At 42.6% G+C, this 17,366-nt stretch overlaps 1 protein-coding gene across 1 annotated transcript in view; it reads right to left on the minus strand.

Moving 5' to 3' along the window:
- Positions 1-6,896: 6,896 nt before the first annotated feature.
- The window catches only part of LOC103247565 (POTE ankyrin domain family member G-like), a 52,970-nt gene continuing 42,500 nt past the window's right edge, over positions 6,897-17,366 (minus strand). The window contains 1 exon segment of the mRNA XM_073004860.1: positions 6,897-7,007. Within this exon segment, the coding sequence (XP_072860961.1) occupies positions 6,897-7,007 (111 nt within the window).

Raw genomic sequence — 17,366 nt, forward strand, 5'->3', positions numbered from 1 at the left:
GAATCGCTTGAACCTGGGGACGGAGGTTGCAGTGGGCCAACTGGAGTGCCACTTCACTCCAGTCTGGGCGAAAGAGCAAAACAACGTCTAAAGAAAAAAAAAAAATACAAAAGTTAGCTGGGCGTGGTGATGAGCGCCTGTAATTCCAACTGCTCCGGATGCCAAAGCAGGAGAATCACTTGAACCCAGGAGGCGGAGGTTGCAGTGAGCCAAGATGGCGCCACTGCACTCCAGCCTGGGCAACAAAGCAAGACTCTGTCTCAAAAAATAAAAATAAAAAATAAATAAGATTTTAAAAAGCAAATACTTTGTTTGTAATATTGCTTGGGTTCAATACAAGCTCCCTAATCAATCAATTTGGCCAATTAATGAAACTTTGGATTGCAATGTTATTTTACAACTTAACTGATTTTTTGCTGGAACCTTGGAAAGGATTCAGAAGTCCCATATGTTCAGGTCTTTTTTGCTTTATCCCCAAACCCAAACCCAAAATTACATAAAAATTGTCATGTATGCTTCCAAGGAACTTCCTCCCTCCCCGATTCTGATGTCTTAGATGATCCTTCCTTTTGCCTATTATACCTCCTCAACCTGCTCACTCTTCACCTACACCCTCTCCATCTGCTCCATTCCCTAGTCAATCTCCCACCCACATACCCAAATACTTTCTTCCCTTCACATACTCTCAGGGGAGTCACACATGCTACCAGCACAGAGTCCTCAGAGAAATCCCCAAAATACTTTGCCTCTTGCTGAGATGGCTAATGAAGATTTGGGAACAAGTCGAGTTCATGTCCCTTTTCTGATCATGTCTGATCTTTTGCAAATTCAATCCAAGTTGGTTCATTTAGTCAGAATCCCTCTAAGTTCATTCAATAATTTCGGACTTTAACTGTCACCTTTGATTTAACCTGGCAAGATGTATTGGTGGTATTAACTACCTGCTGTTCACACACACACACACAAAATTCACACATGTAGTCTTTAGCATGGGCAGATGAAACTCATGCTCCCAATCCTAATAACAGAGCTGGGCAGAAGCTATCCCCAGCACAGAACCTATTGGCAATACCAGGCCGCCAATGCTAGCCCAAACAGAGGTAGGGGTAGACAGGATCATATGGTAATTTCTCCGTTGGAAGGAATGAAAAAAATATGTAATAAAACCTGTTAAGTTTTCTAAATCATAAGAAACAATAGCTGGGCGTGGTGGCTCACACCTGTAATCCCAGTACTTTGGGAGGCTGAGGCAGGTGGGTCACCTGAGGTCGGAAATTTGAGACCAGCCTAGCCAACATGGAGAAACCCCGCCTCTACTAAAAATACAAATTTAGCCAGGCGTGGTGGTGCATGCCTGTAATCCCAGTTACTCCAGAGGCTGAGGCAGGAGAATCATTTGAACCTGGGAGGTGGAAGTTGCGGTGAATTGAGATTGCACCACTGCACTCCAGCCTGGGCAATAAGAGCGAAATTCTGTCTCAAATAAAATAAAATAAAAAGAAATAATAATTTTGTATGTATGGAACTATCTGAAAGCCCTGCCCTTTTCCAAGCTAGACTGGTGGAGGCCATGCATAAATATACAAATTGAAACCCTGGGGCCAGACATGGTGGCTCACGCCTGTAATCCTAGTACTTTGGGAGACCAAGGCGAGGCAGACTGATCACCTGAGGTCAGGAGTTGGAGACCAGCCTGGCCAACATGGTGAGACCCCGTCTCTACTAAAAACACAAAAATTTGTGGGCACAGAGGTGCATGCCTGTAATTCCTGCCTTTTAACACTTATATCTTCCAGCTTATAATGATTCCACCTACAGATGACTATGCAATCCCAATACCAGCCTGCAACAGCAACTTCCATTTTCATGGGTCCTCTTTCTGGAATCTGGCCTTCCCTCCACGAACAAGTTTTTCATGACCCTTCATTCCCTTCATGACAGAAAGCAGGAAAGGGAAAAATGCAACTAATCCTTTCAACGCCCCTTTTCAGCAGGAAGTAGCCAGACAGACTGGACACCCCTCTTCACTGTGCCATTTTCCCTTTCTTGGGATCCTAACAGACAAGTAGACGTGAGCATGGAGAAATACAAAGGGTCAAAGATTTGCCAAAAATATTTATCAGCGGGAAAATGAGGAGAGCAAGGATCACCTGGTGGTCATTAAGCAGACCATCAGGAGGCAAAGCCCCTTATCTGAGGAACTCAGAATATCATTTACTATGACTTACATAACTAATGTGGTCAAAATTACCCTTCAGTTCCCTGCAAGTGAACTCAGGCCTCTCTTGTTGAAGCGCCCTGCTGTGCTCTGCTGCGGGGTTCTTTCCATCTAATAAAACTTTTCAAACCTATACTGCTATTGGTAAATTCTTTTACCACCCGGGAGCCAACCACTCCTAGCTGCGCTGCCGGGGCTCTGACACCCCGCCTGGCACACACCATTTCACTTAGCCCCTTGAGGCCCTCAGCCCGCAGCAGGCATCTACTTTGTACCATGCGCTATGCCAGGACTTTTGCACGTGGCCTCTCAAACTTCATTTTACAAACTGGTAAACTGAGGCTTAGAGCGGCTAATTGACTTGGGCGAGGTAGCAAAGCTGAGAACTTTGGGAAGGAAACTACAACCCGAGAGGAAAAGCTATCCAGAGCCAGAGGCCCCCTGGCAGGGCAGGTGGGACAGAAGAGGGAAAAGAATGAAGGGAAAATGAGGCGGCGGGCGGGGCTGGGGGCCGACCCAGCGCCTGGGGAGAGGGCTGGTCCCGTAATCCTCCTGAAAGACAACTCAAGGGGCCCAAAAAGAGGCGGCGTGACGGCGCTTCCCACCACCATCACCAACCCCGGCCCCGCCCCTCCTCTCCTTTCCCTTCCCTCCCCTACTCCTTCGCTCACTCACCCAGCTGCCACGTCCCGTCCCGGGGTTACATAACCCGAGAGAGAAGCCGGAGAGATAGCCCGCGGGCTGGGGCTGGGGTGGAGAAGCCAAGGTTTGAAGCGCGCCCTGACCTCCCCTCCAGCTCCTCGCCCCCAACTCGTATTCTCCTCGGGGAGCCGGCAGCCCTGGGGCTGCCCAGATCCGGAGATGCCCTTTCCGTCCTCCCTCCAGGACCCCCTTTGGATCCTCCATTCCTGGTCATCTCCCGAGAAGGAAGGAAATGCGTCCAGTGGTGTGCCTTTGGCCAGCGCTTGGCCTTTGCAAAGGGGCCTCCAGGGAGATGCTCCCATCCCCACGAGAAGTGAGAAGCGATGCCCAGAAGTGGCCGGCAATCATCTGGCGTAAGCGGGGCCCTGTGCAAATGGTTTTTGCGGGGCCACTATCTGTATAAATGATAAGAATCACCCAAAATCAGCTTGTCGGCACCATTCTGGCGGCCCACGCTCACATGAACCCCAGAAAGAAACAGCGCACCGCATTCTGGGACTGGGGCCCACCACCAGCAGGGACTACCTCATAGGCACCGGTCCTGGAGCTCCTCAAGGCGTCTGGGCTGCCCCACTCACACAGGGTAAAGAGCTAGAGGACTCCCGAAAGGGAGTGACCCCACATGGCCCGCGAACAACTGGGTCCCGCCTCGGGGCGCCCTGCCTCAACGGCGCTGCCGGATCCTGGGCACTGGATGGGAGGACAGAGAGACATTCAAGGGAAGCGCTGCACAGCTGGGACTCCCTGGGGCAGATGGGCGGCGCGGATGCTTCCCGAAGATAGGAGGCCACAGTCAGAACAGGTCCCGAGGGCTGCTAAGCCTTCCGCCAAAGACCAATCTGGCCACCTCTAGGTCTCTGGTCCCCACACCCATCCATGTTTCTCAGGAAAGAAGGGGGGGGCACAAGAAACAGGACATCTCAGCCTCCTGAAGCCCCCACCCCCTCCAAGCCCTTCCCCACACAGTAGACAAATTGTGTCAAGTTCCTCCAGGCTTAAGTCCCCAATGGGTTCACCTGCAAGGTCTTCATGACCAAGTTCTTCCTGCCCACGTCTTTCCCGTTCCATCTGCCTCCCTATCCCCTGGCTCCCATCCCTCCAGTCACTCTGGCATTCTAGCTGCTCCTCCCACGCACCAGCCCAACTAGCTTCTTGGCCTTTTCGCTTGTGCATGGAGTTTGTCTTCTCAGTCAGATTTCCTTTCAACATCACCTGCTCCCAAAGGCTTTCCCTGACTACCCTGACTAAAACAAACTCTCACTTTACACACTGTATCCTCCCACCCGTTTAAATTATTATCTTAAAGGCACTCAAAACTGAGATGATCTTGCTATACTTATGTGTTGGCTGTTCAGGTTTCCCCGCCCCCAGCAGGAGGTAAGTACCCCGCCAGAAGAACTTTGTACCCAAATGTCCACAGTTGCACCTCAGAGCCTAGAACAGCCACCTGGTCCCTAGTCAGCTCTCATAAAGTGTGTGTATAACATATTCAAGGTTAGAGGGGACAAAGCAGAGCTGAAAGGACCTCCCTAACAGTGCCAGGTTTTGCAGGAGAGGACATGGCAGGCCATGAACTGAAAGACCAGTTCCCAAAGTGACTAGGGTGGAGTGGCTGGCACCCTCTCACCAATATTTTAGGGGCCAGGTCTGCAGGATGCAGACCTTTTTTCCTTTTTTTTTTTTTTTTTTTTTTTTTTGAGATGGAGTCTCTCTCTGTCTCCCAGGCTGGAGTGCAGTGGCGGGATCTCAGCTCACTGCAAGCTCCGCCTCCTGGGTTCACACCATTCTCTTGCCTCAGCCTCCAGAGTAACTAAGACTGCAGGCACCCGCCACCACGCCCGGCTAATTTTTTGTATTTTTAGTAGAGACAGAGTTTCACCGTGTTAGCCAGGATGGTCACGATTTCCTGACCTCGTGATCCGCCCGCCTCGGCCTCCCAAAGTGCTGGGATTACAGGCGTGAGCCACCATATATGGCTAGGATGTTCCACCCCTTATGTCTCCTGCACCCACCCCCCACTCCCCTTCCCACCACTCTGCACTCCCTGCCCCTCTGCCCTATTGCAACCCTTAGGACCCCTTGGTTCCCTGCTGTGTCTCCTGAGCCCCTGCAGCACCTTCTCACACTCTTCTCCACTCCCAGCCCTGCTGCCACCCCTGGCCCTTGCCACTGGCTACCTGGGACCGCAAAGGTACAAGCATCAGGATCTGGAGGTGATAGCTCCTGGGGCAGAGGGGCAGGTTTGCACCCAGGTACCTGTATAGCCAGATCTCGTCTACCAGGAGCCAGGTAGATCTTTCGTGGTCTCACTAGGTGCAACTGAAAAGGACTGGATAGTGGCATCTGCCTAAAAGAGATTTTAATGTAAGGGGTGGGCTAGGAATCTCCTGCCAGCTCCCTGGTGTGGTTAGGTGGTTGGAGTGGGAGACGATAGGTGACTCTGGTGACACACAGGCTTCGTTTCACGTCCCACTTCTGACATGTATTTTGTTTGGCTGTCCTTGGGCAGTAGTTTCACCTCCCTAAGACTTAGTTTCCTCATCTGTAAAATGGGAACCGTATCCTTCTCCCAGGGTTGCTGTGATGATAAAGTGAGACAATATGGGGCCTTAGGGGACTCCTAGATTAATCAGATGAATTAAAGGTGGGGAAAACAGCATAACACAGCCCTGTTACTCCTACATACTTAGATGGAATAAAACAGTATCAAGGAAAAGAAAGGAAACTGTGTGTCCAGCGGTACAACTAATGAAGTAGTAGAATCTACTGCCTGCCTGTGCCTCTAATCTCCTGTGCCTGGGTACTAAAGCAGAACTCACTCCCTGTGATGTAGGTGAGCATAGGTGGAGCCTCACATGGGACCAGGATGCACAGGGTAGCATCTCCCCACACACCCATTCTCCCCTAATAATTATTTCCCTAATAATTATTTTAATTCATTAAAATTATTTCACTAAGGTTAGCAAAAGCCTCCTAATTCACAAAACCTACAAGCTTTTTTGCAACATAAAACATTTTTAACCATTCTTTTCATTTTTTCAACTATCCCTTCCTTGACATTAAGATACCAGTATAATCATTTATGCCTTCATATTACACATGTTTACTGATGTGTTTTATTGAATGTCAGATACCAGACAAATAAATAATGGCGAGTTGAGATAGTAATAATACACACAGTGTGACATGAAAGCAAATAATAAAGGAACATAACCTACTCTGTTAGAACAAGATCATTTTTTTCTGAAAGATACGATGTTTGGGCTGACTCCTATATGATTTTAGTGACTTAACTTGTGACATATTTTCCTGCACCTACAATCTCAGGTCTTGAGACCATTAACTACCTAAACAGGACAAGTAAAATTTGGAGTAGACAGAATTATCTTCACCTAAGACCAAGCTAACATCAGTGTTACCTCAGTGATGAGAAATAACTCCTTCCACCTGGTGTGCATGCAGCTTCTGATCTTAATATGTTTTTATTTTTTCTCTGCCAATGGAAGCCACTAGCTCTGTGACCTATTCATGCAATCCAGATGCCCTGATGACCTAGATGCTTTAAATGCCTACATAGCAGCTCTATATCGGTCCTAGCTTCTTAGCAAGGCTTCCAATTGCTATCCTTATCTGTCATAACAATTGAGTGGAAAAGAATTCTATGAAAGGTGAGCTAAGATCTTGTGTCAATCTAAGACTTACAGATAGTGACTTCTACAGCTTGTCAACTGAGGCTAAATCTCTTCTCTGAAATGCTAGAACTGGGAAATGCAAAAGGGAGCAGAGAGAAACATTTGATTAAAAAACTCCACAAATGCAGGTTAAAACTGTAGCCCAGGGAGATACAAAAATCTATTCCTGAATTCATAAGTAACTGGTAGAAGCCCTTACACAGAAAGCATTGGAGAAAAACAATTTTATTTAAATTGTTGAATCTCTATATGTGAAGTCTCAACTTTGAAAAACAGAATACTGTTCATTTAATCACAATGGCATTGCTAGAAGAGAGCGACCACCCCAGCTCAGCTTTGTGAACAAGAATAATGCAGGGCAGCTGAAACTTCAGGATGAAAATGAGATATCTATACTATATGAGAAACGAATAGAGAAACTGTGTTTAACCTTATCTAAGCATGTCCCAAGAGGAGGTTTCTGTACTCCACCTTAGTCTGTATGTCAACTGAACCTTTATTGCCTCTGTATGGCAGATCCTCTTTCTCAAGTCTAGATAGACAAAGTCCCCAGGGCTGGGGCAATAGCTTCTGGCATCACATGGTGTGAGCCTAGAAGTCCATTTTCAGGGCCAGTGATTCAGTAAGTGAATTGTTCAAAAGTCAACATTCAAGCAAATTTGGCTTCCAATACCACAGATGTTTTTAGAACTTCCAGGGAGTGAAATTTATATCATCTATTTTTGTATTTAACAAATGTATATTCAAACTTACTATTTTAAAGAAAATATGATAACTACTATAAAATGCTATAAAAATTATTGGTACATAATATGAGTGTCTGTTATAGCAATTATTAATATTGGGGATATTTGACTACTGTATGTCTCACTGAAGTAGCTTTGAAAGGTCCTAGAATCATAACATCTGCTCAGCTTACAAATCACTAGCATACTTCATGAAATTATTATCTTTATATATGTTAGAAAATCTAGGAAAGGGATTTCTGAAAGAGGCATTTCTAAAAACTGTCTATAATTCATAACACATGAATATTGTATATATAATCTGAAAAACACTTTTAACATTTTTGCCTAAGATCAGAGTTTTTTAAAAGGCAAAGACATATTTTAAAACACATTGAATTATTTTATTGTATATCTTCTTTTTTTTTTTCTTTATTTTTATTTTCCTCTATAGGAAAATTCCTGGGATAATTTTAAAGACATTAAACATTTTTTATTCATATTAATTAATATCACACTCCCCCTGAAGATATTCTCTCTTTTTTACCTGTCTAAATTCACTACAGGGAATTTATTTAAATTTACTCCACATAAGTATTATAATACTTTTAGTGTGTTTTTATGTTACTTCTCTTAGTTAATTGTGAAATTCAGAGCATTTATATAATTTTAAAAAGGTTTAAATATTACTCTTCATTGCATGAGAAAAAAAAGTTTAGCATTTCTAAAAGCGATTTTTATATGCAAGATTTCCAGATTCAAATAGAAAAAGTAATGTAATTATAACATGATTTTTTTTTTGATGGACTTTTTAAAATTTTATTTTATTTTTATTTTTTAATTTTTATTATTTTTTTTTAATTTATTTATTATTATTATACTTTAAGTTGTAGGGTACATGTGCATAACGTGCAGGTTTGTTACATATGTATACTTGTGCCATGTTGGTGTGCTGCACCCATCAACTCGTCATTTACATCAGGTATAACTCCCAGTGCAATCCCTCCCCCGTCCCCCCTCCCCATGATAGGCCCCGGTGTGTGATGTTCCCCTTCCCGAGTCCAAGTGATCTCATTGTTCAGTTCCCACCTATGAGTGAGAACATGCGGTGTTTGGTTTTCTGTTCTTGTGATAGTTTGCTAAGAATGATGGTTTCCAGCTGCAGCCATGTCCCTACAAAGGACACAAACTCATCCTTTTTTATGGCTGCATAGTATTCCATGGTGTATATGTGCCACATTTTCTTAATCCAATCTGTCACTGATGGACATTTGGGTTGATTCCAAGTCTTTGCTATTGTGAATAGTGCTGCAATAAACATACGTGTGCATGTGTCTTTATAGCAGCATAATTTATAATCCTTTGGGTATATACCCAGTAATGGGATGGCTGGGTCATATGGTACATCTAGTTCTAGATCCTTGAGGAATCGCCATACTGTTTTCCATAATGGTTGAACTAGTTTACAATCCCACCAACAGTGTAAAAGTGTTCCTATTTCTCCACATCCTCTCCAGCACCTGTTGTTTCCTGACTTTTGAATGATCGCCATTCTAACTGGTGTGAGATGGTATCTCATTGTGGTTTTGATTTGCATTTCTCTGATGGCCAGTGATGATGAGCCTTTTTTCATGTGTCTGTTGGCTGTATGAATGTCTTCTTTTGAGAAATGTCTGTTCATATCCTTTGCCCACTTTTGGATGGGGTTCTTTGTTTTTTTCTTGTAAATTTGTTTGAGTTCCTTGTAGGTTCTGGATAATAGCCCTTTGTCAGATGAGTAGATTGCAAAAATTTTCTCCCATTCTGTAGGTTGCCTGTTCACTCTGATGGTAGTTTCTTTTGCTGTGCAGAAGCTCTTCAGTTTAATGAGATCCCATTTATCAATTTTGGCTTTTGCTGCTGTTGCTTTTGGTGTTTTAGACATGAAGTCTTTGCCCATGCCTATGTCCTGAATGGTACTACCTAGGTTTTCCTCTAGGATTTTTATAGTATTAGGTCTAACATTTAAGTCTCTAATCCATCTTGAATTAATTTTCGTATAAGGAGTAAGGAAAGGATCCAGTTTCAGCTTTCTACTTATGGCTAGCCAATTTTCCCAGCACTGTTTATTAAATAGGGAATCCTTTCCCCATTTCTTGTTTTTGTCAGGTTTGTCAAAGATCAGATGGCTGTAGATGTGTGGTATTATTTCTGAGGACTCTGTTCTGTTCCATTGGTCTATATCTCTGTTTTGGTACCAGTACCATGCTGTTTTGGTTACTGTAGCCTTGTAGTATAGTTTGAAGTCAGGTAGCGTGATGCCTCCAGCTTTGTTCTTTTGACTTAGGATTGTCTTGGAGATGTGGGCTCTTTTTTGGTTCCATATGAACTTTAAAGCAGTTTTTTCCAATTCTGTGAAGAAGCTCATTGGTAGCTTGATGGGGATGGCATTGAATCTATAAATTACCTTGGGCAGTATGGTCATTTTCACGATATTGATTCTTCCTATCCATGAGCATGGTATGTTCTTCCATTTGTTTGTGTCCTCTTTTATTTCACTGAGCAGTGGTTTGTAGTTCTCCTTGAAGAGGTCCTTTACATCCCTTGGAAGTTGGATTCCTAGGTATTTTATTCTCTTTGAAGCAATTGTGAATGGAAGTTCATTCCTGATTTGGCTCTCTGTTTGTCTGTTACTGGTGTATAAGAATGCTTGTGATTTTTGCACATTAATTTTGTATCCTGAGACTTTGCTGAAGTTGCTTATCAGCTTAAGGAGATTTTGGGCTGAGACAATGGGGTTTTCTAAATATACAATCATGTCATCTGCAAAGAGAGACAATTTGACTTCTTCTTTTCCTAACTGAATCCCCTTGATTTGTTTCTCTTGCCTGATTGCCCTAGCCAGAACTTCCAACACTATGTTGAATAGGAGTGGTGAGAGAGGGCATCCCTGTCTTGTGCCAGTTTTCAAAGGGAATTTTTCCAGTTTTTGCCCATTCAGTATGATATTGGCTGTGGGTTTGTCATAAATAGCTCTTATTATTTTGAGGTACGTTCCATCAATACCGAATTTATTGAGCGTTTTTAGCATGAAGGGCTGTTGAATTTTGTCAAAAGCCTTTTCTGCATCTATTGAGATAATGATGTGGTTCTTGTCTTTGGTTCTGTTTATATGCTGGATTATGTTATTGATTTGCGAATGTTGAACCAGCCTTGCATCCCAGGGATGAAGCCCACTTGATCATGGTGGATAAGCTTTTTGATGTGTTGCTGAATCCGGTTTGCCAGTATTTTATTGAGGATTTTTGCATCGATGTTCATCAGGGATATTGGTCTAAAATTCTCTTTTTTTGTTGTGTCTCTGCCAGGCTTTGGTATCAGGATGATGTTGGCCTCATAAAATGAGTTAGGGAGGATTCCCTCTTTTTCTATTGATTGGAATAGTTTCAGAAGGAATGGTACCAACTCCTCCTTGTACCTCTGGTAGAATTCAGCTGTGAATCCATCTGGTCCTGGACTTTTTTTGGTTGGTAGGCTATTAATTATTGCCTCAATTTCAGAGCCTGCCATTGGTCTATTCAGGGATTCAACTTCTTCCTGGTTTAGTCTTGGAAGAGTGTAAGTGTCCAGGAAATTATCCATTTCTTCTACATTTTCCAGTTTATTTGCGTAGAGGTGTTTATAGTATTCTCTGATGGTAGTTTGTATTTCTGAGGGGTCAGTGGTGATATCCCCTTTATCATTTTTAATTGCATTGATTTGATTCTTCTCTCTTTTCTTCTTTATTAGTCTTGCTAGTGGTCTGTCAATTTTGTTGATCTTTTCAAAAAACCAACTCCTGGATTCATTGATTTTTTGGAGGGTTTTTTGTGTCTCTATCTCCTTCAGTTCTGCTCTGATCTTAGTTATTTCTTGCCTTCTGCTAGCTTTCGAATGTGTTTGCTCTTGCTTCTCTAGTTCTTTTAATTGCGATGTTAGAGTGTCAATTTTAGATCTTTCCTGCTTTCTCTTGTGGGCATTTAGTGCTATAAGTTTCCCTCTACACACTGCTTTAAATGTGTCCCAGAGATTCTGGTATGTTGTATCTTTGTTCTCATTGGTTTCAAAGAACATCTTTATTTCTGCCTTCATTTCGTTATGTACCCAGTAATCATTCAGAAGCAGGTTGTTCAGTTTCCATGTAGTTGAGTGGTTTTGATTGAGTTTCTTAGTCCTGAGTTCTAGTTTGATTGCACTGTGGTCTGAGAGACAGTTTGTTATAATTTCTGTTCTTGTACATTTGCTGAGGAGTGCTTTACTTCCAATTATGTGGTCAATTTTGGAGTAAGTACAATGTGGTGCTGAGAAGAATGTATATTCTGTTGATTTGGGGTGGAGAGTTCTATAGATGTCTATTAGGTCTGCTTGCTGCAGAGATGAGTTCAATTCCTGGATATCCTTGTTAACTTTCTGTCTCGTTGATCTGTCTAATGTTGACAGTGGAGTGTTGAAGTCTCCCATTATTATTGTATGGGAGTCTAAGTCTCTTTGTAAGTCTCTAAGGACTTGCTTTATGAATCTGGGTGCTCCTGTATTGGGTGCATATATATTTAGGATAGTTAGCTCTTCCTGTTGAATTGATCCCTTTACCATTATGTAATGGCCTTCTTTGTCTCTTTTGATCTTTGATGGTTTAAAGTCTGTTTTATCAGAGACTAGTATTGCAACCCCTGCTTTTTTTTGTTCTCCATTTGCTTGGTAAATCTTCCTCCATCCCTTTATTTTGAGCCTATGTATGTCTCTGCGTGTGAGATGGGTCTCCTGAATACAGCAGACTGATGGGTCTTGACTCTTTATCCAATTTGCCAGTCTGTGTCTTTTAATTGGAGCATTTAGTCCATTTACATTTAAGGTTAAGATTGTTATGGGTGAACTTGATCCTGCCATTATGATATTAACTGGTTATTTTGCTCGTTAGTTGATGTAGTTTCTTCTTAGCCTCGATGGCCTTTACATTTTGGCATGTTTTTGCAATGGCTGGTACCGGTTGTTCCTTTCCATGTTTAGTGCTTCCTTCAGGGTCTCTTGTAAGGCAGGCCTAGTGGTGACAAAATCTCTAAGCATTTGCTTATCTGTAAAGGATTTTATTTCTCCTTCACTTATGAAACTTAGTTTGGCTGGATATAAAATTCTGGGTTTAAAATTCTTTTCTTTAAGAATGTTGAATATTGGCCCCCACTCTCTTCTGGCTTGAAGAGTTTCTGCCGAGAGATCTGCTGTTAGTCTGATGGGCTTCCCTTTGTGGGTAACCCGACCTTTCTCTCTGGCTGCCCTTAAGATTTTTTCCTTCATTTCAACTTTGGTGAATCTGGCAATTATGTGTCTTGGAGTTGCTCTTCTCGAGGAGTATCTTTGTGGCGTTCTCTGTATTTCCTGGATTTGAATGTTGGCCTGCCCTACTAGGTTGGGGATGTTCTTCTGGATGATATCCTGAAGAGTGTTTTCCAACTTGGTTCCATTTTCCCCCTCACTTTCAGGCACCCCAATCAGACGTAGATTTGGTCTTTTTACATAATCCCATACTTCTTGCAGGCTTTGTTCATTTCTTTTTCTTCTTTTTTCTTTTGGTTTCTCTTCTCGATTCATTTCATTCATTTGATCCTCAATCGCTGACATTCTTTCTTCCAGTTGATTGAGTCAGTTACTGAAGCTTGTGCATTTGTCACGTATTTCTCGTGTCATGGTTTTCATCTCTTTTATTTCGTTTATGACCTTCTCTGCATTAATTACTCTAGCCATCAATTCTTCCACTTTTTTTTCAAGATTTTTAGTTTCTTTGCGCTGGGTACGTAATTCCTCCTTTAGCTCTGAGAAGTTTGATGGACTGAAGCCTTCTTCTCTCATCTCGTTGAAGTCATTCTCCATCCAGCTTTGATCCGTTGCTGGCGATGAGCTGCGCTCCTTTGCCGGGGGAGATGCGCTCTTATTTTTTGAATTTCCAGCTTTTCTGCCCTGCTTTTTCCCCATCTTTGTGGTTTTATCTGCCTCTGGTCTTTGATGATGGTGATGTACTTATGGGGTTTTGGTGTAGGTGTCCTTCCTGTTTAATAGTTTTCCTTCTAACAGTCAGGACCCTCAGCTGTAGGTCTGTTGGAGATTGCTTGAGGTCCACTCCAGACCCTGTTTGCCTGGGTATCAGCAGCAGAGGCTGCAGAAGATAGAATATTTCTGAACAGCAAGTGTACCTGTTTGATTCTTGCTTTGGAAACTTCCTCTCAGGGGTGTACTCCACCCTGTGAGGTGTGGGGTGTCAGACTGCCCCTAGTGGGGGATGTCTCCCAGTTAGGCTACTCAGGGGTCAGGGACCCACTTGAGCAGGGAGTCTGTCCCTTCTCAGATCTCAACCTCCGTGTTGGGAGATCCACTGCTCTCTTCAAAGCTGTCAGACAGAGTCGTTTGCATCTGCCTTATTGTATATCTTCTTGTCGAAGAAAAAAATCCTTAAAAAGTTCTGAATTCAAAAAAAGTTTTTATCAAATCTTTATGAAGTTTGACACATTAATAATATTAACTTTGATCATGGCACATTTAAAATATTTACACATGTGATATGGCAATTACATATTTTTTTGTCTGGTTTTTTTAAAGCCTGCATGGAAGTACAACAATATGCTCATTTTTAAATTTTATTCATCTAGATAAATCATATAAAATTAACACCTATTTACAATATAATGTACATAATTATTAATATAGCTTAGCATTGTGTGATTTTATTTTTATTATTTCAAACAGATAATTCCATTTAAAAGGCAACATACAAATTTTGGACCACAAAAAGGAAATACGAAAACCTTTAGACCAGCTGTTAGCTAGCCTTTGAAAAGCAAATTAAGCAGGTTTGTAATATAATGCAGCAGATGGAGAAAATGTGATCACCCAAGGAATAAATTTTCTTTATCTATCATTTTAAGGTAGGTCTGTCAGTGTGCCTCTCAGAAAGTCAGTGTTTTTCTCTCATAACATTCTTTACATTCTTGCAAAATAATGTTCTTTCACAGATATTTTCTGATCATATGTGCTCTGAGTTAAGGGTAAGGGAATGTTAATACAAGAAAATGACAACATCTTGTTTCATTTTAAAAAGTAGATGGTTACGTAATATTGTTTACTGCAAATAGGTATAGAATATGTAAGCAAAAATGGCACTTATCTAGAAAAACGTTACATTATTTATACTGGTCTAGACTTTGGCCCTAGATATATGTGTTTCTGATTTTTTAAAAAGACAGAATTTTGGTAGCCGGTGTTAATAATTTTAAGAAGCTAAATCAAGTGCACCTTTTAAGGAGATCAGAGATGATAGAAATCTGAGACAGACAGACCAGTGAAAACACTAATTCTACAAACTCCATGGGAAGCCAGGGCCATGAAATTACAAATAATCTGATGGAAATTGATAACTAGACAGAGGACAAAATAAGGAGCTATTTGAAAATTGTGTTGATAAATTGCTTTGCTATATGGCACTACATATATGATTAATAAAAAGATAGGCTCACACCTGTTATCTCAGCACTTTGGGAGGCTGAGGCAGGTGGATGATGAGGTCAGGAGTTCCAGACCATCCTGACCCACATGGTGAAACTCTGTCTACTAAAAACACAAAATTAGCCAGTTGTGGTGGTGTGTTCCTGTAATCCCAGCTACTCAGGAGGCTGAGGCAGGAGAATCGCTTGAACCCGGGAGGTGGAGGTTTCAGTGAGCTGAGATCACACCACTGCACTCCAGCCTGGGCAGCAGAGTGAGACTCCATCTTCAAAAATAAAAGAAAAAATAGATACTAGAGATTTGAGTTTTAGTAAAGATAGTGACACTATTAGCTGAAATAAAGCACACAGCAAGAAAACAGAGTAAAAATAATGTATATTGTTTGGAATGTGTTCGTTATTTAGTGTATGTCATGCACAGAAGTAGATGCTCAGCAACCAGTTGCTATGTAAAATTGCTTTATCAGAGAAGGGATAGAACTGGAGATCAGTTATGATTCATCTGATATGGGCTGATAGTTGAAGCCATCAGAACAGGTAAAGCGTCTAGCAGAAACATGTAATAAGAGATAGAGGATTACATACAGAATTTTATTTAATGTGGCCACAAATTGGAAGGAAACTTTTTAAGATGACATCAGTTCGTATAATACATGCAAAAAAGCCATAACAAGCATGAAACATTTGATGAGTGCTTCAGGGCCACTGACAAAGAGATTCAAACAATATCCCAGAGAGATTTTTTATTTCCCTTTACCGACAATGAGAAATCTCTTCAACTCCTGTAGTAGCTGATATGGAGTTGACTTTCTTGGTGTTCTATTTGAAAGACCTGATATATACCCAAAATGATGCTCACGGGAATGTTTCTCACAGCTTTCCTTCTGTCCTTGTTCCTAATCTTGTAGATAGTTTGGAACTGACCATGTGGTTAGTATCAATAGATAATATTTTCACTGTTATTTTTGGGAGTGCAGTGGTTATGGGCATTTGCATAGATGATTGGAGAAGAGAGTTATACAGATATTAGATGTGGGCTAAAATCCTTGCATTACTAGTAAGTGGTCTCTTTTGTTTAGTTGCATATGTGGATGTGGCTTTTCTATAATGTGGTGTAGAAAGAGAAGTATTTTATGATTCAACAGATTAACTTTTATTCCTGTCTTGGCTTGTTAATTCCAGAAGAGAAAGCAATGCTGACCTCTATAGGCTATTTAAAATTTCAGGCTTTCGAGGGGGGCGGAGCAAGATGGCTGAATAGGAACAGTTCCAGTCTCCAACTCACAGCGCCAGCGACACAGAAGACACATGATTTCTGCATTTTCAACTGAGGTACTGGGTTCATCTCACTAGGGAGTGCCAGACAATCTGTGCTGGTCAGCTGCTGCAGCCCGACCAGCGAGAGCTGAAGCAGGGCAAGGCATCACCTCACCTGGGAAACGCAAGGGGGAAGGGAATCCCTTTTCCTAGCCAGGGGAACTGAGACACACAACACCTGGAAAATTGGGTAACTCCCACCCCAATACTGCACTTTAAGCAAACGGGCACACCAGGAGATTATATCCCACACCTGGCCGGGAGGGTCCCACGCCCACGGAACCTCCCTCATTGCTAGCACAGCAGTCTGAGATCTAACCGCAAGGTAGCAGTGAGGCTAGGGGAGGGGTGCCCACCATTGCTGAGGCTTAAGTAGGCAAACGAAGTCCCTGGGAAGCTCCAACTGGGTGGAGCTCACAGCAGCTCAAGGAAACCTGCCTGTCTCTGTAGACTTCACCTCTGGGGACAGGGCACAGCTAAACAACAACAACAAAAAGCAGCAGAAACCTCTGCAGACGCAAACGACTCTGTCTGACAGCTTTGAAGAGAGCAGTGGATCTCCCAACATGGAGGTTGAGATCTGAGAAGGGACAGACTCCCTGCTCAAGTGGGTCCCTGACCCCTGAGTAGCCTAACTGGGAGACATCCCCCACTAGGGGCAGTCTGACACCCCACACCTCACAGGGTGGAGTACACCCCTGAAAGGAAGCTTCCAAAGTAAGAATCAGACAGGTACACTCGCTGTTCAGCAATATTCTATCTTCTGCAGCCTCTGCTGCTGATACCCAGGCAAACAGGGTCTGGAGTGGACCTCAAGCAATCTCCAACAGACCTACAGCTGAGGGTCCTGACTGTTAGAAGGAAAACTATCAAACAGGAAGGACACCTACACCAAAACCCCATAAGTACATCACCATCATCAAAGACCAGAGGCAGATAAAACCACAAAGATGGGGAAAAAACAGGGCAGAAAAGCTGGAAATTCAAAAAATAAGAGCGTATCTCCCCCTGCAAAGGAGCACAGCTCGCCAGCAACAGATCAAAGCTGGACAGAGAATGACTTTGACGAGATGAGAGAAGAAGGCTTCAGTCCATCAAACTTCTCAGAGCTAAAGGAGGAATTACGTACCCAGCGCAAAGAAACTAAAAATCTTGAAAAAAGAGTGGAAGAATTGATAGCTAGAGTAATTAATGCAGAGAAGGT

This window comes from Chlorocebus sabaeus, chromosome 2, assembly GCF_047675955.1.
Source record: "Chlorocebus sabaeus isolate Y175 chromosome 2, mChlSab1.0.hap1, whole genome shotgun sequence".
Taxonomy (NCBI): domain Eukaryota; kingdom Metazoa; phylum Chordata; class Mammalia; order Primates; family Cercopithecidae; genus Chlorocebus; species Chlorocebus sabaeus.